This window comes from Hirundo rustica, chromosome Z (genome assembly GCF_015227805.2).
Source record: "Hirundo rustica isolate bHirRus1 chromosome Z, bHirRus1.pri.v3, whole genome shotgun sequence".
In the NCBI taxonomy this organism is placed as follows: Eukaryota; Metazoa; Chordata; class Aves; order Passeriformes; family Hirundinidae; genus Hirundo; species Hirundo rustica.
Window position 1 is genome coordinate 65870298 of NC_053488.1, and position 25132 is coordinate 65895429.

Sequence of the window (25132 nt, forward strand, 5' to 3'; positions counted from 1 at the left end):
CCCCTCTGAATAACATCCTGGTTCCTTGTTTAACATGGGTAAAAAACAAAGATGTAAAAAAAATAATTAAAAAAAAAAAAAATCAAACCAAGAAACACATGACAAAAAGGTCTCTTTCTATAAGACCTGCCTTTGCCTCTCTGCTTTTATTGCTCTGGAACTCTTATCAGCTAAACTTGAATTTTTACAGTAACAGGACCAGTGTTAGCAATGCAGGTAAGAAGCCCAATCAAGGGACAGATCAACAACACTAAAACATGGTAATTTCTTCCCATTCAAATATACCAAGTAAACCATATGTTTTGGACAGCCACAGTTACTCTGCAGGAAATGCTACAGCTAACTTAACCTTCTTGTTGAAAACAAAAAGGTACAGAATTGGGAAACAGAATTCATAACTTGATTCAAATGAAAATAGTATCTATTAAAGATCTCCTTAGAATTACCAAATGCTGTTCCTGTTTATTTTCATTTCTACATTTGTCAATGCAATTAAGCCAATTCCAATAAAGCAATATACAAAACTTTCCACCTATATCCCAAATGGGCTACAGGACATTTAAACTTATGTTAAAGAAAAAGGTCTTTTAAGAAAGATTTTACCTCCAGCCTAAACATTGACCAGAAGCATTTACAGACCCAGGATAATAAAAACTTAGAGTAAATAGTATTTCTCAGCACAGTTAGTATAATGCTTCTATTGTTCCTTTTGGGTTTGAAGCCTTTTAGCCTTAATTATTTAAGAAATTTTAAAAGTTCTCATGTAGGATCTGTTGCATATAAAAAAATATTTATAAGGGATGTTTAACAAAAGGAGACCTAGCTACAAGACATCTGGCTTTAATTCTTTGGTTAAAGACCTTTAGTAGTAACAACAGGTCAAGTATAAGAACCCTTGAGGGAGAGAGGAAGTCATGAATGAATTAGTGGCCCTTATAAAAGCTCGCCAACATCTGCATTAATTATGTAATACACAGGGTTTTCAGTCTCTGTAGGAATATCTGGATGCAGGATCTAATGGATATTTGTGATCTTGAATAAATTCTTTTTATCTGTGTATCTGTCACACTTTTTTTCTTTCAGATATCTGCTGCCCACATTCCTGCTCCACTGTTGCTCCTGTGGAAAGAGGCCTGATACACCTGGAAAAACATATATTTTTAATTCAGAAATTTAAAATGTGGCAGCTATTATGCTTTTACTTTCTTTTTCCTTCTTTTTTCCTTTCTATTTTTGTTTTGAACATGGGCTTAAAATGTGAATTATTCCCTGATTGTGCAAAATTCACCCCTACCTTTTTGTTTGAAACCTGAAACAAAATTTGACAAAAAATTATTCACAAAATGCCAAGCCAAGGTGGAATGTACATACACACATAAGAATACATAAAATGCTACTTTTTCAATTTAAAAGTAGGACAGCACTTGAGCAGTCTCAGAGAAGTTAGCATGAGGCTCACTTGCTGCTTCTCTCCTTTTGAAGACAGCAAAACAAAATGCTGTGTTCATTCATCAGAATGTAACAGATTTTGGAGAAGTTTTTAAGGCATTCTAATCTAAAACCTGGGATCTCCTGTAAAAGTAATCTTTTCAGACACACCTTCCTTCCCCCTCCCCACCCCCGACAAGGGAGAAGAGGAGATAGTTTGCTGGCAAAAGTTCAAACAGGGGACTTCCAGATATTCAGTTTCTCGGATGCCAGTGTATATCTTAAAGGAAGGTTTTGACCTCCCAGGTCACAAACATAAAAATCCCAAGACATCACATTTAGCTGTGATGCTGACTAGAAAGGGTCAAGCAGAGAGAAATGCACTGTATCTCTCAGTACTCAAAGCGTTAACATACCACAGAGGCATATGCAAGCAGGCAGACCCCATCCCCTCTCCTGCCCCTGCAGGAAAAGGGGCAGGGAAGTTTATATTTTAATTTCCTGAAGTTTCACTCAGTGTGTTTCACTGCCTGTGTAAGCCAGATGTGTGGTGCCCGAAGATTTACCTCATCCACTCAGTATATCTCAAGAGAAGTTTAAAACATACTGAGCTGCAAATTGCCCATGTTAACTAAACCTCTAGGATGCATCTGTGTGGAAGAAGTAAATATTGAGTTATAAACCAACAAGACAGATAAAGAAAAATGGAACAAAAGCAGGTTAAAAGCAAAGTCTCCTCTTACCATATGAAGATGACCCAAGACACAGTTGTCCCAAATCAAAGAAGAAAATCAAAAGTACGTGGAAGTAAATTTCTTAGTATCATGAAACATAGTTATAACCACAGCACAGTGCACACAGACCAGGAGATTTGGCACCAAGACTTAATAAACAAAACTCACTCTTCTTCAGCAATTAGTCTTTCAATTAACCTTGACACTGGCCTTTTCTGGCATTATTTGGCTGAAAATTATTTGTCTCCTCTCCTCTGGTTGCATGGGATCACACCATAGGGGCCCCAGTGGGAACACTGGGATGAACAGCCCACGGGAAGCTTTCTTATGTTTTGTGCCTGATTCACCTTGCTTCTGCCCCACCTCTGCATCACACCTTAAAGAACAGGGTGAGGATTCGGATCCACAGCGGCTTGACCATTGGATGTCCTTGGGAGAGCAGCCCACAACTACCTGCCCCTCCTGGGGCAGAGACAGGAGTGGAGAACATACTGTCTGCCTGGAGCAGAAGGTGAGAGGGGATCTCTGGATCCTGCCAGCTCCGTGCTGAGTGACAGATCACCTGGTGAGGGCTGTGAATGGAGTGATGCTTGCTGAGGGCAAAAAAAACAACAAAAAGTTTTAAAATAGCATGGATTGATCCTGCCTAAACAAAGCCTTTATTAGCACAAGGTGCCTGAGTGGAAGATGATGCCTTTACAAACCCCACTGCAATCTCAGAGTTTGGAAAGTTCCTTAATGCACGAAACTAAAAAAGGCAGGCCACCATCTCCCCACCCCCAGTACCCGTGGGTGCATCTATCTCTTGTTGAGAGAAACAGAGCAGAACATTCTTTGTATGCTAAGGTTCTGACTTTTGCAGCACTTTTCAAACTTGCAAGCCAGAAAAAAAGAGTCCATATCCAGGAAATCTCTTAAAAATATCTTAACCCTAAACTCTCCAAACACACTCTGCTCCTCTCTTTTTTGCTGAATTCACCTCCACATGCTGCTGTTCTCTTATCCAGAACGCAGAGGAGATGAAAAGCAATTCATTTTTCTAATACTGGTGTGGTAAACTAAGACTACAAAACTGTAATAACGGTCTTGTATCTCTACATTTAGTGCAGCAGTGAATAGAAATCAGTACCACTGCTTCCAGCTTAGGTAAATACCTTAAGTTTACCAACATACGAGGAGTCAATCTGAAAAATTTTAGGGATCTACCAACTTTAAAATCCTCAAAGAAGGGTATAAATTTAAAATATCTTTAAAATAAGGATAAGCAAGCAAGTATAGGCATAATTGAATCAATATGTAAAGACTTAATCAACCCACAACTGCTAAACATGGGGTTTACAAAAGTAAAGTTGTAACAGATGAGAAAAAAAATTCAATTTGCAAAAACAGTTGCCCATTACCTAATGAAAAACATAGACTACCTTTCAAGTTGCAGAACATGAAAGAAAAGCTTTAAAATAAAGTGGAAAAGATGTGTTTCCTTTAAAGATAAAAGTAGAAGTAAAAAAAAAAATCATGAACTCACAAGACAAAGGTCCTAATCCATTATAGTCTTATGCACAGACATATTTTTCATCTGCACAATGAATGTATAAAGCCCTATCACCAACACAGAATGGCTCCTCCTCTTCAGAACTGCATTTCCCAAAGTAACCATGCAACAGACTTAAGGATAAACCTGTGTAATAAGATGGGGTGGTTCTGTCAGAGCAGGTTACTTCATTTCACTAGATTCATTTTGCCCTTCATAAAGCTGACAGGACAGGAGGAAATTAGTATCTCTGCAAGGGGATCCCTTTAATGCTATTAAGACATCCTAAAACATAAACTTACTTCAGGATCATGTGGCAACAGTTAGCGCATCCAAAAATTTTTAGGATGTTTTTGCAGACTCTATTACTACAGAATCGCAGAGCTGACAAATATCCCAATGACTGGAAATTGAACTGAGAATTTCTCTGTATCCTACAGTTTATACCTGGAAAAGCAGCTCAACATATCTAGGCAGTCGTTGTATTAAAGAGACTCATATACCAGCAAGAGTGTGAAAAGAGACAGTTTTACTCTAGGAAGGCATAATTCACAAGTGACACAGATCCCATTGATTAACTACGATTATGACCTTCACAGCTTGGCTATAAAACCAGGGAGGTTGTTGACCTTCCAAAATTCTGCAATCAAAATAGAATTTAAGAAATTAAAAGCCAGAAGAACTGGGGGGAGAAAAAGAAAAAAAAAAAAAAAAAAAAAAAAGGACAGAGTGGCATCATCCGCCCAGAACATAGCCAACAATTCACACACTATTGTATTGTTGCTCCTTTTCCACAGATCCAGCATTTTCATATAAGCTGTGTCCCTCACAAGGACTACATAAATGTTCACAGGAAATTTTTCCAGTAGAGGAAGAAATGGAGACTGCCTGAATCAGGGCTTAGTTCTGTATCATCACATCCTCACTTACATTCCTAGAATGGCTTATATATATTGATTACTAAGGATTTATCTTTTCTTTGCCACCTCATCACTGCCTTCCCAGCTCCTCTCAAAGGGAGATCCCCATCGTAATGTGCAGATATTGCAAAACTAAAGTAATTGGCAGTGGCACAGGTGGAGCATATTGAGCCCAAACTGGGTGCTTAAGCCCCACGTACAGAAAGGGCTCCTGCAAAGCCCTTAAAACTTCTCTTCCTTTTATGACAACCTGAGCTTCACAAATACTAGCTGAACACAGGCACAGGCTCAACACTTTGTGGCTTTGTGGGAGACACAGAAAACAATTATATTCCATCATCTCATTTAGTGACTGAAATATTCCAACTCTTATGCCTTCAGAAAATGTCTTTGCCATGATGCAGATTGGGCTGCTCCAATATCTTGCTCAGTTCACCCCCAGTTGCCCACCTGCCTTATCCTCAACCTGAACTTCACAGACAGACATCCAAACTGCATGCTGCTGTGAGGATGAGTGCAGCGCAGAACAGCCCTTTGTCAAATACCCCCACCTTGGGAGGGGTTTTCTGGGGAGAGGTGCAGCACAGAAAGTCCTATCAATGCACTTCAGAAGCCAGAGTGGAAGCAGTCAGAGTGGGAAAAAAATCTGCACCTATAACCTCCCAAATGAATTTTATACATAATGATTTACAACATGCATCCTTTAGGCCCAGTTAGTAAACCAAGATGTGAGTTGATTGTTGGCTACAGAAGCTCAAAGACTGCAATTTTATGCTGAAAAAAACATTGTGGGCTACACTAGGGCTGCTTCCACCTCCAGGCACCCTCACCAAGCAAACCAGCAAAGCGAGCACTTAGGAGAGTTTAGCCTACAAGCAAAAATGCTTATGTCAATGAGCATAGCGAGTTTCATTTTGGAACTGGAAATAGTTTTACCGATGGAAATAAGAAGACTATTCTTATTGCACAGACTTTTTTTTTCATTAAATATATATTAGGCAATTGGAGTTTCTTTCTTTTTCTTTGATATATTGAAATATTTGTGAAGTATATAAACAGAATATAGAAAAATCTTTGTCTCAGTGTTTTAGAAACAATGGGGTCTCTATAATTAACTTGTTCACACATTACTGAGCAGTCACCTTTAAGGCAGTATTGGTCTACTTAAAAAAAAAAAAAATGGAGATGTATTTTAACCTCCAGTAATCTCATCTAGTAAAATAATTTTTTTAAAAAGTGTAAAGATATTTTTAGTTTTCCCTATGATGTATGTAACTGGATGGATATACTTCTAATCACAAATTGTTTTTTCCAGATTCACCATTTCCTTTTGTTCTCTTGTTTGCTGAATCTACCACAACCAGAGGCCTGTTTTGGTAACAAGGCTAATTTGTTTATTCAGTTCAAGGGGGACAAAAAAATCCACACACTTGCTGACTGCAGAAACTTGGGCACCAAATCCAAAATGCAAATTGTGTTGCACTTCACTGGGGAAAGGGGTGACAACAGCTATGTCAGCCCACAGCAGCCTGTTCTCAAGCATATTAAGAGAAGGATAACCATTCTGTGGCAATGATAGTTTAAATCTCTTCCACTCCAATTCAAACAAAACGAGGAGAAAACAGAGATGTATTCAGTGGCACAGAGTGAGAGAAGTGGTTTTTGGCTCTGGCCATGAAAGGCTATTCTAATGGAAACTGCTCTGGATTTCTCTTTGGAACAGCTGCAAGGCAGTTATTTAAATGTACTCATTTGCTTCTAGTATTTGGCTGGTAAGATCCACTCCTGGAAAAAGCAAAGAGAGAATGATGGATTTTTGTTGTTTTCTTGTTTTAAGCATTTCTGATGCACTGTTGGAAGTCCCTGGTTCATTAAGTAACTGGAGCTCAAATCATTACTTCTTCAGAGCTTTTACAACAGAATTCATCTCATGCCATCACAAAGAGAGAAAGCACTTATCACTTCAGAGAATACTTTCATCAGTATGGGTCACCACTTGTGATGTTTCTTCTTTTTTGCAAACAGCAAAGCCCTCTGGGATGCTAAATGCCTCTTACAGAATTATTTAACTTCGTTTAGTGCATTACCAGACTAGTCAGGTTTCTATTAAATCATTTTACTTATCCAAATTTGAGGTAGGAAGTCACAACATGTATACAAAATATCTCCAAATTAAAAACCAAAAAGATCTGTTATGTTTTATTTCTCTCTCCTTAAGAACAGAAAAGCTTGTGATTCAGAAATCACAACTAGATTGTGATTTGTTGTGATTAATTTGAAATTTTTTTTGCGTTACAATGAAGTCCCATGGCAAGAAGCTCAAAGCCTATTTGGGAATTTTTTCGTTTCATTGACTTCTTTGACTTCATTCACTTCATGTTGTGAATGCTGTCCCCTAACTATTCTCTACTTCAGATCACAGGTATGGACGGGTAAACTACCTTGAAACTTTACTTATCCTTCACTTTCACACATGACCAGGATGTCTGCGCTCTTAATCACCACTTCTTGTGTCTGGTAACAAGATACTGCGGATGGAAAAGGGAAGATTTGAATAAAGTAATGTGTAGAGAAGGTATGAAGAAACATGACTGTGGCAAATGTGTTGCTTCAATAGAGGGTTGTAGAGAAGCACCAGAAGCAGATCCTACGCTGACACACTAGCTGTAAGAATATTTAAGACAGTATTAGCAATTTCACATCTGGTACCTAGAGGTGAGTTTCAAATACTTTTTCAAAATGTGAGCATTTTGCTACCTAAGAGTATAAATATTGGGAAAATGTCATTTGCCACTAAATTAACATGAACTTCTCTTATTGTGGTGCCACAATGAGAAGCTTGTAAGATTGAAGTCCAAGCAAAAACCTATCAAAAGGAGCTCTGGCTTAAAAAAAGGTCTTCTTGAGGTCTCTGAGAGCCTCTCCCAGGAGAAATAAGCTTGTTTGCCTGGTGCAGCTAAAGGACTGATGATAAGTAGAGGAGTATTTATTACTGCAATGTACAAACATGTGTGCATATACATATATAGGTATACAAAAGAGATAGTATTTACTTCTGAGTATAAATTGACCTAATATAAAGGAAGCCAACTATGCTGGCAATGCCAAAGGAAAGTTTAAAGACAAGGATTTAAAAAAAAAAAACAAACATTAAAGTAAAGTAGCAAAACTTTTCTTTTTGCAACTAAGATGCCATCTAGCTCATGCAAAAGGCATGCAAGGTTATTTCCAAGTTTTTAAAAAAATTCTTCTTCTAAAACACTAGCCTCTAAATTACTTCTGCAGCACACCTTGGCATCTCCTCAATTTCAAAAGCCAAAATAATGTCCTCTGGAGGAAAAAAAAAAATATTTAAGTCAGTGTTGTTTTCTAAACTATATCCAAAAATTCACTCCAAACATGAAAGGCAAAAGCCTATCCAGCCCAATTATGAAAAGTGTTTTACTTCAATATTTAATCTACTGATTGTCTCTTTACAGACATATTTGACTATGTCCTTGTCTGTTAAAAAGGTCTTTCTTACTCTCAGAAACATATAGATGGCCCTATGTTTCTCCAGATTGTCTGGAGATGTTATTTTTTACATATGACTGAAGACTTTTATCAACTGTCATATCCACAATGATTTACTGAAATCGGTGGGAATTCATGAGAGCATTTAAGTCTTATATAGATACCAATTTTGAGCCTACTTTTACAACATGAAGATGAGAGATTGGTATTTTTTCTACCATAATCTCTTAACACTGAGATACCAGTCTTCCCTTTTCTTTTTCTTGTCATTTCTTTTTGGCTTCCAAGTCAAATCTCATTGAAGCACAGTTTCTAAAACTTGAGTGTGAAAGGAGACCTCTAGGTTACTAAGCAATGACCAGAATAATCTATTTATTTCTAGTCTTTGGCCAAGTGATATAAGTCCAGGCAGAATTTATTCAGCAAAAACTCCCTGCAGACCTAGGATATGTGCATTCATTCAACACAACAGAAAGGTGACCATGCTGATCATCAAGTCCTTTAAGAGTGACATCTTTTCTTCAGATCATTCTCACACTGCAGCTGCTTTTATTCTCCTTTTGAGAAGGCATTTGTCCTAAACAACAATCCCTAGATACAAACGAATATGTAACATGCTGCAGTCAAGCAAACTACATGAATGAAATCTCCTTGGAATAGAGGAGGGTGGCTGGGTTTCCAATATGGTGAGGATTGGCAAATTGACAGCATTGGACCACTGCCAAAGCAAGAGCTACATATTCACCACAGCAGAGGCAACAACTGTCTGTCTGGAAACATACACTGTAAACCACTGCCACTGCTTGGAACATCATCTCAGGCCTTGAGAGACACATTTTGCAGTGATACGGTACACCAGAGGGAATAAAATCAGACAATGGGACTAATTTTCAAAATAACCTCATGAAGGCTCGGGTGAAGAAACTCCACATTGTATGGATATATCACATGCCTTACCACCCACGAGCTGCTGGGAAGATTCAGAGGTATAATGATCTGCTGAAGACCAAGTTAAGAGCATTAGGTAATGGAGCATGGAAGCACTGGGATGCAAATTTAGCAGAAGCCATTTGGCTGGTTAACACTAGGAGATCTGCTGACTGCCCTGGTCCTGCCCAAACAAAATCCTTTTGGACTGTGGGAGGAGATACGGTCCCTGCACCACACAGGGAAATGGCTGAGGAAGTCAGTGTGGTTTTCTTAGCTCCCACTAAGGCAACCCCATTTGTGGGATTGTCTTTGCCCGTGGACCTAGGAGTATTTGGTGTGTAATGACTTGGTGGAAATGCAGAAGAATGGGGAGACATGGTGCATGCCTCAAGGAGATTTAGTCCTGGGGGAAAAATATACTGTGGTGTAAGTTGTATGTTGCAGGAAGCAAAGTAACAGGAGTGACATGGACTGATTAAGAATAATTTCATGAGGAGCAAGAAGAATGTCGTGGCAACCCAGGCCAGGCTGGTGTTGGTACCCAATGAACACTTCTCCTGTCCTGACCACTCATCCTGATGGGCTGGAGATCTGGAGGGATGAAGGAAGCCCGTGAAACTGGAAAATAGTATCTGTGAAAGAGCAGGGGAGAGTAGTTAGTGAAAATGTATGTTTGGTAGAGAGATGGTTTAAGGATGTAGTTTGAGTTGTATGTGTGGGTAAGAAGGGGTTTCAGCCATGAGAAATAAATACAAAGGAACAGTCAGAAGATACATGAATAATGTGGCATCTGAGTATGACATAAATGGTATGGAATAAGGACTGGAGATTATATTGGGTCTGGCTGAGCAGGAGTTAATTCCTCCATAAAAGCCTCCACTGCTGCTGCACTTTGCATTGATAGTTGAAAAGGCACTGATAGCACAGCAGTGTTTTGGCTATTGCTGAGCAGCACTGGCACAGCATCAGCACTGTCTTCCCAACATTCCTGCCTCCATCAAGGGGGCTGGGGGTGGGCAAGATCCTGGGAAGGGACACAACCAGGCCAGCTGAGCCAAACTGACCAAGCAATATTCATTGGCATATGATGTCAGTGCAGATACAAAAACTGAAGGAGGTCAGGAGGAGGAACTGGAAGCATTAGTTATTTTACAGTGTTTGCTTTCCAGAGCAGCTGCTCCACAGGCTAAAGCCCTGATTCCCTGAAAGTGGCTGAGCATCACTCACCAGTGAAAAAAAGATTAATTTATTTTTCCTTTTGCTTATACAGACACACAAATTTTCAGGTTTTTTTTTGCTTCAATAAACTGCTTTATGTAAACCTCCAAGTTGTTTTCCATATTATTTTTCTTTTCCCTGTTCTACTGGGAAGGGGATTGATAGAGCAGCTTGATAGGCAGCTGGTGCTCAGCCAAGGTCAATCCACTACATTCACACATAAAGAAGGCTCTGAAGAGGCAACCCACAAAGGCAGGGGTACAAATGTGTGGTAATAGCCTTCAGAAACCTTTCCCCACAAGGGGAGAGGAGTCTGGCAGTAGCTATGCAGCCTGGGACACACGTGTGGAGCATTCACCTCCTACCAAGTGTTCCTCTGTGCTATAAAAAAACCAAAATCCTTCTGGAACCTTAACAGACACACAAAAAGCAACAAAAATGCATTAGTTCTCCACCTGAAACACAGGAGGAAGACTAGTGCTAGGAAGTCTCTCAGAAGCAGACTTTGGATTTAGCTTATATCACATCATCACCCAGTAGTGGACATGTTTTTTTCCTAAATTCAGAGTCTAGGCATACCTTGAAATATGGCACTTCTCAGTGCATATTGCATATTGCAATATTGCATATTGCTATAGTCTCCTGAGCCAAATAATCTACAGCAAGCAAGAATAACAAAAAAAACCCAAGCAAAATAAATACTGGATGTCAAATTTTCTGATATCTACCTTAATTATTATGGTGCCTTTTTCAGTAAAAGACACATCCTTAAATGTTTTAAGTTGTAGCAGGCACTTGGGCCTCTGTGAAGTCAAAATGACTTTGAAAATGCTTTTCTGAAATGAAATCTTGACTGTTATGAGCATCTTTTTTCTGTTTCCTTTGTAGTTTTTAATTTATCAGAATACTCAAGTACTTGGCGTTCAGCACATGAAGCTAAGAAATCACTTTCATAAATGAGTCTGAAATACACCGTGGTTTCATGAAAGCAAGATTATTGTGTTAGTAATGCTAAATGTGTTATTAATTTTACTACTGCTTTTCACTTCAAACTTTTCTGATCTGAACACTTGAACCTGAAATTTCCTTTGGTATTATTCCAACTCATCCACATTACAGCCTGTGTTTTTATTAAACACAGTAAAAATCAAGCTGTAGTGCAGTAATCACCTACACGGAGTCAATAAAGACCATATTTTGCCATGTATTTTCTTCTACAAATAGTACTATAACACAGCAAAGTCATGTGTCAAAGTAGAAACTCTTAGTAAGAGATGAGTGTATTTAATGTCATACTTCCAGAAAATTCCCCTGATGACTCAAAATGAGAGAGGAGAAAAAGCTAGCTTCAACAAGGAAATAAAAGAGATTTCATCAGTTATCTACTAGAGTTTCATGGTGGTCTACTCACCTCAACCACCTCAGGCTGGGACATCATGGATGATGGAACCAAATCGGTGGGGATATCCATGGTAGCTCAAAATGCCCCTGCTGTCCTTGCACTGCTCCTCTGCACCAGCAAGCTCTTGGTAGGAACACAGAAGCCCTTCCTCAGACTCTAGTCATGCTGATATTTACTCCTAACACGAAAGAAAAAAAACCTGTTGAGAATAACAAGAGAACAGGGTAGGCAGTCAACAACCAAGACCCTGAGCTGCTGCAAAACCAGTCTGAGATTTTACAGCCCCACTTGCTGACATGACCACTCACAACAGATTTGCAGGAGAAGTTTCAAAAGGCATTCTGGAATTTGATCCAGAACAGGAAAAAAATTCACTTGACAACACAAACTCAACTCACACAAACTGAAATCAGCAAGAAGCTAGCGCATAGACCGCTTTTCTTTTGCAAGGAAATATGGTCACCTACAGATCACTACAACCATGTTCCTCCCACAACAAAAGAAAAAAGAAAATCCCCACAAAAGAATATTCATAGTATTACTTGCTGGTATTCAGGATACATTTATTCCCTCAGTTGGGTGATCACACGAACTTTTCTTCTTTGTTAGGAAAAACAACTTACACATTATGACTTAAAAATATGACACCCCTTTTTTTCCAGGTAGTCACAGATTTGCAGTACATGAATATACCAAACTGTAAAATTTAATCAATGGAACTGATTAAATAGATTCAATTGAATGAAGTTATCTCTACAGCTATCATGTTTATCAAGGTCAGTCCAGCTTCACAGATATGTTCTTTTTCTACTCTTGTGTGCAAAGGAAACAAGCGAAAACATCAAAGATATTAATCCCATTAAAAAATTCTAGACTAAGACTACTGCTGGCTTTTTCCCTTAGTGAGACCAGACATACACAACACAACCCACAAATTAGTCACGACAGAAAGAATTTTGGAGAGAGACCTATGGCGGTCTTCATCTATCACTTCCTATTCTGCAAGTCATGGCAGAAATCTACTCATGAAAAGTGTAATCAGCATCCAATAAACATACCAAAAATTACTCCAAACTTCAGTGGTATTTTTCAAACAGAGGCCATACTATAGTTACACAGACAATGCCAGTAACTTTCCTGGCCATAAGTTCAGTTTTTCAAAGGCAATATTTACCAAGCCAAAAAAGAAGAGATAAGTGCTGTAGGAAAGTTATGCTCCACATGCTTTTCTGCTTTAGTTATGTATTTTTTTTTTTCTGTCTTGTTAATTTAAACTCAGCCTTTGCACGACACTGTGGAAATTATTCCTCCTTCTTAAAAAGCATCATCTTGAAATGCCTGCTTCACATTTCAACACATCCCCACACGCCTTACGTCACATGTAGCTGTCTCATCTTCCAAGCTCTAGGATCACTTTTTCCATCTTTATATAGCTTTCCAATGACCCCTGTTCTTTCCTACTCAGTTCTTGCTAGTAACCTTTCATTCTTTCCACTCCCTGCTCTAAATTTCTTCTCCTATACTCATGGGGAGAGGAGAAAATGGAGATGTAGCATCTCTTCAAGACAGTCTTTACAAAGTAAAAGAATAAATTCAACCTTCAGACTTCCTATTTTCTTTCAAAAATGAGAGATGAACTAATTTTCTGAATTTCACTACTTTTTCATGGCCAGATGAAGGAAACAGATAGCATCATCTTGGAATTCTGACTTAGGGAAGCTTCTGCAACCTGACAGTGATTTTAATTAAAACTCTATTAGCAGACTGAAAATCCTCAACCAACATATCTCATCGATGTCTTGTGACCTGTTGCAACTAAAACTTAAATAAGATCTTAGAAGACATTTTTTTTCGGTTCTCATGACATCTTTAAAAGCAGCAGTTTCACTGCACCAACTTTACAGCAAGTCGTTGTTAGTTTCTTTTTAAATCTTTTCTCTTAATCCTGAAATGCTGGCATTTTTGGATAATGAAAATGGGAAAAGAATTACAGCTGAAGATGACTTTAGGGAATGCTGACTTTAGGGAATACTGTCTAAATCAAAACCAAAAGTATGCTTAGAATCCTGTCTGTCATACAAAAAAAGAGAGAAAATTTACTGAAGAGCATCATAGAGAAAAATAAAACAACTAAAAAAGCAAGAAAAAAGACTCTGAAGTCTGTTTAGCTTACAATGTAAAGTACTAACTGATCCCAGGTGGATACGTCCTGTAAACTCATCAAAGAAAATAAAACATTTGAACACCATGTAAAAAAGGCGAGAAAGTAAGAAAAAAATCTCACACAAATGTCACACTTCCAGATGTCACATTTTAATTTCTGCCATCTGAAAAGTATTCATTTGGCATTGCTCACCTCTGGCCGCCTACACTAAACAATCCCACTTGCAATTAATTCATTTGGCTCACAAAAAAATGCATCACTCCACCGTGGCAGCCTTACCAGTCACAAAGGAAAATTAACGTCATCCAGGGAAGAGAAATAGCAATGACTTGTCCTGCCTAGCACTTCATTTTACTACTTATTGAAGTGATAGTTAGCACAACAATTGTTTTTCTGCTGTCTCAAATTGAGATAAGAACAATTTACTGTAAACAGCAATGAGATAAGAATATGAACAGTAACAGCAACAATATTAATAACATTAAGCATACATACAGAAAGTGATGTACATGCAGAAGTGCTCAAAGACTGACCTGGTGCCATGCTGGCCCTGAGACAATGAACTGTGCACAGACCCTCTGTGCCCATGTTTTCCTTCTCAACTGTGAGCCCCGCCCCCCCCTTTCTTGGAAGCAAAATTCCCTTACTTCCAGCCCCCTGTGGTGACGTGTGTGGCATAGAACAACCACCAAGGCACAGGGCTGTAGGCTCTGACCTCTCACGGCTACTGCGAGAAAGTTATCTCTGTCCTGGCCAAAAAACAAGCACTATGCACCCCTTACTCTATATCATCTACATCATGCCCCAATCCTACGCCTTCCAACTTTACACATATACATATACAGAAACACACAAACGCAGATATCATTTCCACAGCCAGTGGCCGTCCCTCCAGGATGTCTGTTGTGTTCATTTAGTCCATGACTGTGGGCTCTACGAGGAGCTCATGACTGGTGTATCTGGAGCATCCATACTCATTGTCCTTGGCAGTTACGGCATACAGTGGTAGTGCCATTCAGCAACCAGTATTATTTAACCTAACACCACAGACTCTCCTCACCCAAAAAGTAAACACACCATGTTTCCCCATCTCTCTACATTACCCACCAAGTGCACTCAGGTCCTTGAATAAAAACAATCCCATGGATGGGTTTGCCTCTTCTTGAGGCAGCACTAATCCAAACTGCCTCCCCTTACACACTTCTCATAAGCACTGCAGTGACTTTATCTCCTTCTACAATATGTGGGAGGTTTGGATTGGGCAGGGCCAGCTCAAATTGTAGAGCCTCTAATACTAGAGCCTCTAGTGTTAACTAACCAGGTGGCCTTTGATAGATGTAGATCCCAATGTTTGAAGGTCCCACTACCCATTACTTTCAATGTGGTTTTTGGCAGTCCGTTGCACTGTTCAATTTTGGCAGAGACTGGTGCACAGACTATGATAAACCCACTCAATCCCATGCTCTCTGGGCCAAGCGTCCATTTTTGAAATGAGTCCCGTTGTTCAACTCAAATCCGCTCAGGAATACCATGCCTCCAAAGAACTTGCTTTTCAAGGCCTAGAATGGTGTTACCGGTTGTAGTGTGGGCACAGGGTAGGTCTCCAGCCATCCTTGTGGTGGCTTCTACCATTGTGAGCACATAGGGCTTATCTTGTCGTGTTTGGGGCAGTGTGATGTAGTCAATCTGCCAGGCCTCCCTATACTTGTATTTAGAACACCTCCCACCATACCATAGGGGCTTCACCCTCTTGGCCTGCTTTATCTCAGCACACGTCTCACAGTCGTGGATAACCTGGGATAAACTTCCATGGTTAGATCCACCCCTAGATCACAAGCCCACCTGTGTGTTGCATCTCTTCTCTGATGATCAGAGGCATCATGGGCCCACTGAGCCAGAAGTAATTTTGTTGCCAGTCCAGATCCACCCAAGTCTCTTCAACCTTGGCAGCTCATCCACCTGTCTGCTGCTGCAATGCTCCTCTTCAGCAAAGCCTGACTCTTGGGTGCATGTGCATCTACAGCACATGCTTTTACACCAACTCATCTACCCAGGCAAAGATGTCTAGTCACAATTCAGAAGTCCAGATGTGTTTCCCTATGTGCTGCCAATTGTCTTTTTTCCACCGTTCCAGCCATCCCCACAGAGTGTTTGCCACCATCCACAAGTCAGTGCCGAGTAACAGCACTGGCCACTTCTCTCACCCAGCAACATCCAAAGCCAGCTGGATGGCTTTAAGTTCTGCAACCCGACATGATCGAACTTTTGCCTCAAGGGCTTTGCAACTTGCCATATAGGGCTCTATACAGTAGCTTTTCATTTTTGACATATCCCTAAGATATGGCACAAACTGTCTGTAAATAAAGAATGCACCTTCTCATTTTCAGGTAGCTGATTATATGGTAAAGCCTCCTCAGCCCATGCCACCACTACCTCCTCCTCTTCAGATGATAAGCTGAAATTTTTGCTTTTGTACCAGTCCATAATGACTGCTGGTGATTTGGCTTTCCTATTTGAGCTTGCTGTGTGATCAAGTGAAACCCACTTACTCTACATAACATCATTGGCCTGAAGTGTGGAAGGGACCTTCCCTTTGAATATCCAGCTCAGCACTGGGCAACCAGAGTGCCAGAAGGAGCTACACTTTGGTGCCAATCACTTCTGAAGTAGAATGATCCCCTTCTTAAGCTGCCAGATATGCTTTTTCAGCCAGGGTGTAGGATGCCTTGGATCCTTTGTATCACTGACTTCAGAACCCCAGGGCTTGTCCTTGAGTCTCTCCACGTACTACTTGCGAGAGATTCCAGCAAGGTCCATTCTCCCTGGCTGCAGTGTAGATCACATTTTTACATCCTCTTCCATCCTGACTGGCCCAAGGGCTGCATGAACAGTCTATTGTTCAATTTGTCCAAAAGCTTGCTGTTGTTCAGGATCCCACTTGAAATCATTTGTCTTCCATGTCACCTGACAGAGAGGGCTTACAATCTGACTCTACTGTAGATCCTCCAAAAAACCACAGTTCCTAAGAAAGCCTGTGTATTCTTCTTGCTGGCTGGTACATAGGTGCTGTTTTGCTGATTTTATCCATTGGAAACTGACAATGTCCATCTTGTCATTTTACTTCTAAAAACTGAATTTCCTGGGCGGATCCCTTGATCTTACTTCACCAAGAAACAGGACACCAGAAGCATAAGGACAAGCCAAACTAATTTAAGTTGTTTTGAGGAATATAGTTAATACAGGTAGCTCGGTGTGTGCAGGTTGCAAGCTGAGCTACTTGCATTTAGTGTGTTCCTAAGTGGAAGTGAGGAACTTTACAATTTCCTCCTAATCCTGCCCTCTCTCTGTTCCATGGGGTGTTGTATATGCAAATGAGGATAATCCCCTGCACTCTGCTCAGTACTTAAAAGAGCTGGAAGAAGGTAATAGCTGTGATTCAGTATTGGGCAAAAGAAACAGAAAAAAAATTAAAGATTTCCAGACGGATGGTGCAGACCACTGTTGTACCTTTGCCCTAAAGCTCTTCTGAACAACAGTAAGCAATTTTTTCTCCATTTAATGGGACTTGCCACCATCTCCCCATCAAATTTCTGATGTCTCAGCAAAGAGACTATAGTTTCTCTCACCCCAGCAGATGCACAAACAGTTTGGAAGCTAGCACAAAATTAATGGTCCCAGCCAAATTTTGCTGATAGGGTGTGTTTGAATACAACATATTTAACAGAGCAAATTCTGCACATTGGCTGGTATCAGCTCTGTTACCTGACACCCCTCTCCTGAAAGCCGGATAAAGAGTGTCTTCACATCCGTGATCTATTACCATGGGAATAAGTACTGAAATAGATCTTGTACATGGCATTGATTAAATGTGTTCAATAGTGGTGACTGTAACTAATCAGCACACCTTCAGAACAACTACTGTCTTAAGTTACAATGGAAGATACAACCAACAGTATGCATTCTATCACCATTTTCATGAGCTGTTAAAATCAGGTTGGGCAGTGTTATCTCATCCATGACACATCCCTGGTAACTCCCTTCAAGGGATATCTTCTGCTCATGGGCCATGAAGTCTCACTGCACGACTCATAAAATTATACCATCCTAGTGTGAGATGCTCCACCCACAGGGAGGAACCAAGCATTCCTACCTGGATATAATCTGAGGTGTAGAACACCAGAGCATCTACCACTGGATTCTCAGACATCAAGAGCTTGACAATCACCACTGGAGAAGGACAAGACTTTACTACAGGATCACCACTTCAACAGAACCACATCCATCATTTAATTGGACTGCTATCACCACCCTGACCAGTCAGGTGTCAGGTTGTATTCTGACTAGTTTAAGCTATTTTTTTCTGCATTTATTTCAATTTCCCTGTTAAATTGTAGTTCTGACTTGGAATATCTCAGTATTTTCTTATCAAACTGGTACAACTACCAACAAAATGCACAAGTTACACCTGTTCTTATAGCACATGCAATACCTCCATCGCCCCAGTGAAGACCAGTTCTATGCCCGCCCATAAAGCCTTCCTGTCTGCTGTTTCTAATCACTGGCCAGACTGCTTGAAAAAACTGCAGAGCTCTAGCTTCTCACCCATTTGGAAGCTCTTCATAAGAATGAATAAATTCACTGTGAAAATGGATTTGTGAGGTGTTACTGAGGGGTCGTGGAAGTCTGGACGGGGAGTGCCAAAAATAAGCGACAAGTTCACCACATTGCCTGCACTGGCTGCACCATCAACACCCCTGGAAACAGTCCCTGCCAGTAAAGCCAGACATTTCTTGAGTCTAACTTCACTGTCTAGAAACACAGAACGGAATTTGTTAACATATGAAAAGGTTCAGACACAACAATAGGAAATCCCTACCTTGCAAATATTGAAATAAAAACAAAACCAAAACCCAGAGTAAAACATACCTGACTCTGCCCTTCCCCAGGATCAAGAGTGACAAAAGTTACAAAACTAACAAAAGTTACAACCAGCTCTAAGAAATTGGCCAGATTTTGAAGTTTAAGAATAAAGATCAAAGACAGACTGAAGGTACAACAAAACTGAGCTTATTTGTGCACTTCTGCAGAAGAAACTGAGACTCTCACAGGAAACAAGGCGAATTTTCCATGCTGCTGTTGGACTAGCATGCTATACAGATGCAAAAGCTCTTACATATGCACTGAAGATAGGCAATAACTATACAGAATAAAAGATGCTTATAAAAACATTACCTCAGCCCCAAAACACAGTGCATATATTTACCGAAACCACAACTGGAAATTTATATCTAGAAACATTTTTCCATCAAATCCCTGTCCCTGTTGAGGAATCCCCTATGGACCTAGTAACTTCTTTGCAGTTAATTCACTTTAACATTATATGTCAATTCCTTGCAGATATTGTTTAAGAGATCAGAATTTTCTTTCACAGTCTGAGAACATAAATCCAACGGCAACAATTTCTATTCAGGCCGCTTCTGCTCACAGAACTCCTGCCGGTGATGAAGCATTGCACTGTTTCAGCACAAACATATCCAGAGCAATTATTAAAAAGGACCATTTTCCAACCTGATAAAAAATGAACACAGAAACGGGATAAACAAAATATCATTAAGGCTTAGAAGGGTAGGGAGGAGAGGGAAGGAGACTGCAACAAGAATACTGTAATGTTTTAAATGTTTACATGTTTCACTGTCATTAAAAAAATTACTTATCAAAAATAAATAAACAATGGATAGATGAGTTGGCCGGCCCAGAACTGGCTAGTACCAAACCCTCTCTCCTGAACTCACTCTTTGGCTGTATGTAGCACAACAATATTTTGTAGCAGATCTGCAGAAGCACTACTAGAGCTGCACTCACAGGATGTTCTGCGTGACAGGGATGGATCACAGGAGGGTTGTGAGGCTGGCTGAGACAGCCTGCTGCCTAGGCACTGAGAGAGATCAGAACAGCCTCCAGCAAGACCACTAGACAGCAAGTGCCATCACTACCCACCATTTGATCTCCAACATGCTACCTGACCCACTTCAAAATCTCAGAGGAAGCCAGGGTAGAACGGCAAGGACAGCCAAGCAGATCAGATCACAAAAATGGCAGTATGCTCTTCCAGTCACTGAAAACCACCTTCCATTTACCCCATGCACATACTCTGTTTTCTGGCTTATCACAGGGTTTTTTTGTTTGTTTTGTTGTATTTTTGGGGGGTGGGGGGTTGTTTGTTTTGGGGTGTTTTTGCTGTGTGTATGTGTTTTCGTAGGATTTCTTTTTCTTTGTTTTCAGCAGTCTGAGCACTCAGGACTTTGACAACCAGAAAAACAAGACAAAAAACTCCGCCAAGTACAGATCAAACCTAACCACTGAACATGTCAAAATAGGTAATGCCTACACCACTGCTGCCCCTTCAGAATGACCATGCCCTGAACAACTGTCTTGGAAGTGATTCAGTGTTACAAAGATATAACTAAGAGTCCGGGATTTTATTCTTGCTATGGCTCTAAGTAATACATCTGCTTCTGTGTTGGCATGATGACTGCTTTGATTGCAATTTGTCAGCCAAAGTATATATTCAGCTTAAAATTAAGTGCAAACACCTCTTTAGCCACGAATAGCACTAAAAACAGGACAGCAGCATGTTTAGCTGTGTATCAGGTTGCAGATTGCTTTACTGAAACAGCATCAGCTGGCCAGAGCACTCAGCTTTTATTTAAGCAAGTGAAAACAAAATAACAGACAACACCTTGGAGAATTTAACTTCAAGATGCCCAGGTACCTGAAAAGTATCCGACAAAAAAACCCAAACTAAAACAAAAAAACCAAAACAAACAAACAAACCACCACACCAAACAAACAAACACCCCAAAAAACCCACAAAAACCCACAAAAACGTGACAGCTCACTTAAAGGTGAAACTAAAATGTGGAAGTCCCAAAGTGTTTTACTAACCAGAGAAAAAACAACTTCTGCCTTCCACTAAATCACACCTGTACACCTCAAAGACTTTTAGACTCTGCTGCTGCAGAGAAGTTTGCAACTTCCTGGAGCTAAAAGAGACTTCTAGTTTACATTACTTCAGTCTTTACTTTCAAAATAGAGCTGTTAGCCTTTCTTAGGAAAGGAAAAAAGATGAAGATTTCAGTAGTGATCTGAGGCTAGAAATTTATTTCTATAGAAATTTAAAAAAACTTCCCTTAGATTCAGTAGGACTCTTACACAATACAAGGTCCCACAGAGGATCACAAATCTAAGTCATTTGCATTCACAGTGCAGTGTGTGCTTTAAACAAACAAACAAAATTACGTCAGTCAAACCTTTTTGAACAGAAGCTCTGTGGCTAATCGGGGGAAGATCATCGTTCTGGCCTGACTAATACAAGTACTACAAGATTGCTGCTAAGGTTTCCCATGACAGAACAGAGCCTGCAAGTTCAGCAAAGATGCCCGAGGTGGAGCCCCCTTTACCAAGCTAAACAGTTTCATGAAGTCCGCAGATGGAGTGTAGTGTGAAAACGTCCTTTTTCCCCACTGAAAGATTAGGGAGGTATCTGTCACCTAATCACTTACCACGCACTGAATTAATTTACAGCAATAAAATAGTATCATCATGCAGTCCTTCAGAGAAATAATCAGCTGTAACAAAGGACATGGCTCAGCAAAGATACCTTCAAAGTGATCCCACCCAAGGCAAGGTTAGAGATCCTGCCACACCCCCAAATAAAATCAGAGGAGCAGTCTGAATGTGTAAAAGGACAAAAACCTCTCTTCCCAGATTTTCAATGAAAATTACCAAACAAACCAGTAGAGAGCATAATATCCTCAAGCCTTTATCTTGCAGGGAAATATTTTCCATATGCCACTCTAACTTGCCTTCTGAGGATGACAAAAGCAGACTGACCACCATAATGCACTGGGTTCCACCAAGGGGCAGACAGTTCAAGAGTCTGTAATTACACTACACATGTTCACCTCTCTCCTTTATCTGCTCTGAGGTTCAGCCCCAGAAAGAACCTCCAGATGATCTTAAATTAGTAGATTGTTCTCAAATTTACAAGCCTTTGTTGTTGTTGGTTTGTTTTTTTACTATTTTGTTATTTGGGGGTTATTTGGGGGAGAAGAAAATGTCACATTTTATTAAGTGACAGAAAGCATACTTTAAAAAGACAAACCCATAGGATTTGGCATTGTAACATGAAATCATGAAGACATTCACCCTAAGTCATGTCAGTTATGATACAAACTGGACCCATGCCAGCAGCAGGCTAATCCATGAGGGATGCAGCAGCACATCAGGCTTCTCTGCATACTGATGAAAAGAAATTCACCAAAATAAAGGGGGGGGGGGGGGGGAAGGAGGGGGGGGAAGGAGACATATTCCTAATTTTCTATTAACATCTCAACTTTTTTTTTTTTTTTTCCCTCCCCTAAAACTGTCATGGCTGTGCTCTCCAAAACGGAATCATACTTCTTTTCCTTGCTAAAAACAGGATAGCTTTTTCTCTGCTACAGATTGAGCACTTAGTCACATTTGCAGTAAGACAAAACTTCTACTTATTTTATGTATTTGTCCTTTTCCAGAATCCTTTCCATATTTCCCTGACCTAGGTCAGTTTGCACCATCCTGTGCAATTCTCTCACTTGCTAAACCTCCTGGCCTGATTATTTCCATATTGCATCTATTCCACACCCATCTCTTGAGGGAGCATTTTACTGCTGTTTTTTAAACCCAGAATGATACCTCATCTTCTCTTGAAGCCTCCTACTTCTCCAAAAAGCTGAGCTTTGTCTGAAAACTCAAAAGATTTCTGCATGGCTTCCTCAGTTTTCTTATTTTCCTGCAGTTTGCCCTTTAAAGCCAACACATCAGTTTGCCTTCCTGTTACTATCCCTAGTTACAGCACCCCTAGAATTATTTCAGTCATTATCTAGCTTCTCCTAATGACTTCCGTAAGTGCTTGCTTGTTAAGAATTACTTAGAGATGATTGTTGCTTCACCATTCCTTAAGGCTGGAGAACCTCTTCCCACTCTCTGGGGGAAAATAGTGAGCATCTGCTTGAACGCAAGGGTTATTGGCTGGTAGATGCATACCTCTAGGGATGTATTAGGAGCCTCAACATTATGAACAGGTCAGTGTAAAATAATCACACCAAACATACAGACACAAAAAAATTGCTTTAAAACATCTCTACTAGCCACAGCACCATCTTCAAGAAACAACTGCTGCAGGAGATCTACAATGTTTTTTTTTTTTAATTAAACAATAAATTAAACAATAAGATATCCCTAAAAGTGAATTTTTAATTTTTGTATTTTGAGTAAAAGCAACATGATCTAGGAAGACTCCAGAATAATAATTCATGCAATCATCTAATTTCAACATTATCTCACTACTTTAGACTTCCAGAATCACAAGAAAATAAAGAGGAAAAATGCAGCTAGACACCAACTCCACGAGAATAATGCCAATCTGCTCAGGTTTATGTAAACAAGTCACTACAATATGGCTGGTCTCTCATGACACAACCACAATAAAGCTGCTGTCATATGACTGTATTTTCAAAATATACACTTTCATCACACGTCTATAGTACCAAATACTTCTAAAAGGTAATTTTAAAACAGTTTCTGAAACTCTTTTCAATTTGTTTATTTCTACTGACAGACACGAAATTTGAAGTAGTTAACTAAGAGGCAGAAAAGTTCAAAGTAACCATGGATAGCTCATCATTTAAGATACATTATTAACCGTTGTCAGCATTGTGTGCAGAGGTGTGCATAAACGAAGCAAGTATGGCACATGCTTTTGTCCTCTTCTGTTATTAAAATAAAATTTAAAAAACAAATCAAAAAAAGAGGGAGAGAAAGAGTGACAGAGCAAGGAGCTGCTCATTAAAATTATTCTGAACACTGGCACTGAAAGGGTAGTAGACAGAATTTAGCTCTAAATACATTCTCATGATTATTTTGCTTACTAATCAATATCATTAAAGAAGGTAACAGTGGGCAAAGACTTTTGTATCAACTTTGTTAATGACATAGCCACAGGGACAGATTGCACTCTCAGCAAATTTGCAGATGACACCAAGTTCATTGGCGCTGTTGACACACCTAAAAGATGGATACCATCCAGGGGGACCTGGACAAGTTTGAGAAGTGGGCCCATGGGAATCTCATGAGGCTAAAGAAAACCAGGGGCAAGGCACTGCACCTGGGTCAGGACAGCCCCAGTATCAACACAGGCTAGGGAATCAACAAATCAAGAGCAGCCCTGTGAGAGGGACTGGGGGGGTTCTGGTGAACGAGAGGCTGGGCATGACCCAGCCATGAGCACTCACAGCCTGGAAAGCCAAATGTGTCTTGGGCTGCATCCAATGCAGTGTGGCCAGCAGGGGAGGGAGGGGACTCTGCTCCACCCAGAACCCTGCATCCAGTTCTGGGGTTCCAGCACACGAAGGACATGGACCTTGAGTCCAGAGAAGGCCACCGAGATGTTTAGAGGGATGGAGCACCTCTCTTTTAGGAAAAGTCTGAGTAAATTGGGATTGTTCAGCCTGGAAAAGAGAAGGCTCCAGGGTGACATAATCGCAGCCTACAAGGACCTAAAGGGACCCTACAGGAAAGACAGAGAGGGACTTCTAACAAGAGCATGTAGAGACGAGGAAGGAGAATGGATTCAAACTGAAAGAGAGCAGCTTTAGATTATATATTAGGAAGAAATCCTTTACTGTGAGGGTGGTAAGACACTGGCACAGGTTGCCCAGGGAAGGTGTGGATGCCCCATCCTCGGAAGTGTTTAAGGTGAGGCTGGATGGGGCTTTGAGCCACCTGGCCTAGGGAAAGTGCCCTGGTCCATGGCAGGGGGCCTGGAACCAGATGATCTTTAAGGTCCCTTCCAAGCCATTTTATGATTACAGTTCTAGTGAGTTATAAATCACTATATCAAAACAGGATGCTTTTCTCCATCTATCACCCCACAGCAGAAAAAGCAAGAAATAACAGTGATACAATTCAAGACTTCCATGGATCAGCAACTCCATTTGTAAACTCCACCTTTTCTTTTAAACTCAGAAAAGCAATAATAGGCTGGCACTCTTCTTTAACAAGTTTGTATTTAAACATTCAGGCAATATCCTTTTGCTAGATAAATAAAACATCTGGATGATAACAAAATGTCACAATTCTCTAAGCAGCTTAGAGGGGGGCTAGCCTTAAAACGAATACTTCCTTTTTAACCCACATCCACAAAACAGATGGTCAATCTTCAGGCAGAGTAAACCACCACAAAATACAATTATC

The 25132-nt window shown here is 40.2% G+C and overlaps 1 protein-coding gene across 5 annotated transcripts in view; it reads right to left on the bottom strand.

Annotated features, from left to right (window-relative positions):
* LPAR1 (lysophosphatidic acid receptor 1) overlaps positions 1 to 25132 on the bottom strand; it is an 84958-nt gene that overhangs the window by 48072 nt on the left and 11754 nt on the right. For 4 of the 5 annotated variants that reach the window (XM_040090457.2, XM_040090458.2, XM_040090461.2 and 1 more), the window contains one exon: positions 11686 to 11854. In XM_040090457.2, the coding sequence (XP_039946391.1) occupies positions 11686 to 11745 (60 nt within the window). In that variant the 5' untranslated portion in view covers positions 11746 to 11854. Of the gene's footprint in view, positions 1 to 11685; positions 11876 to 25132 lie in introns of all 5 variants that reach the window. The other variant, XM_040090460.2, reaches the window with a different exon arrangement.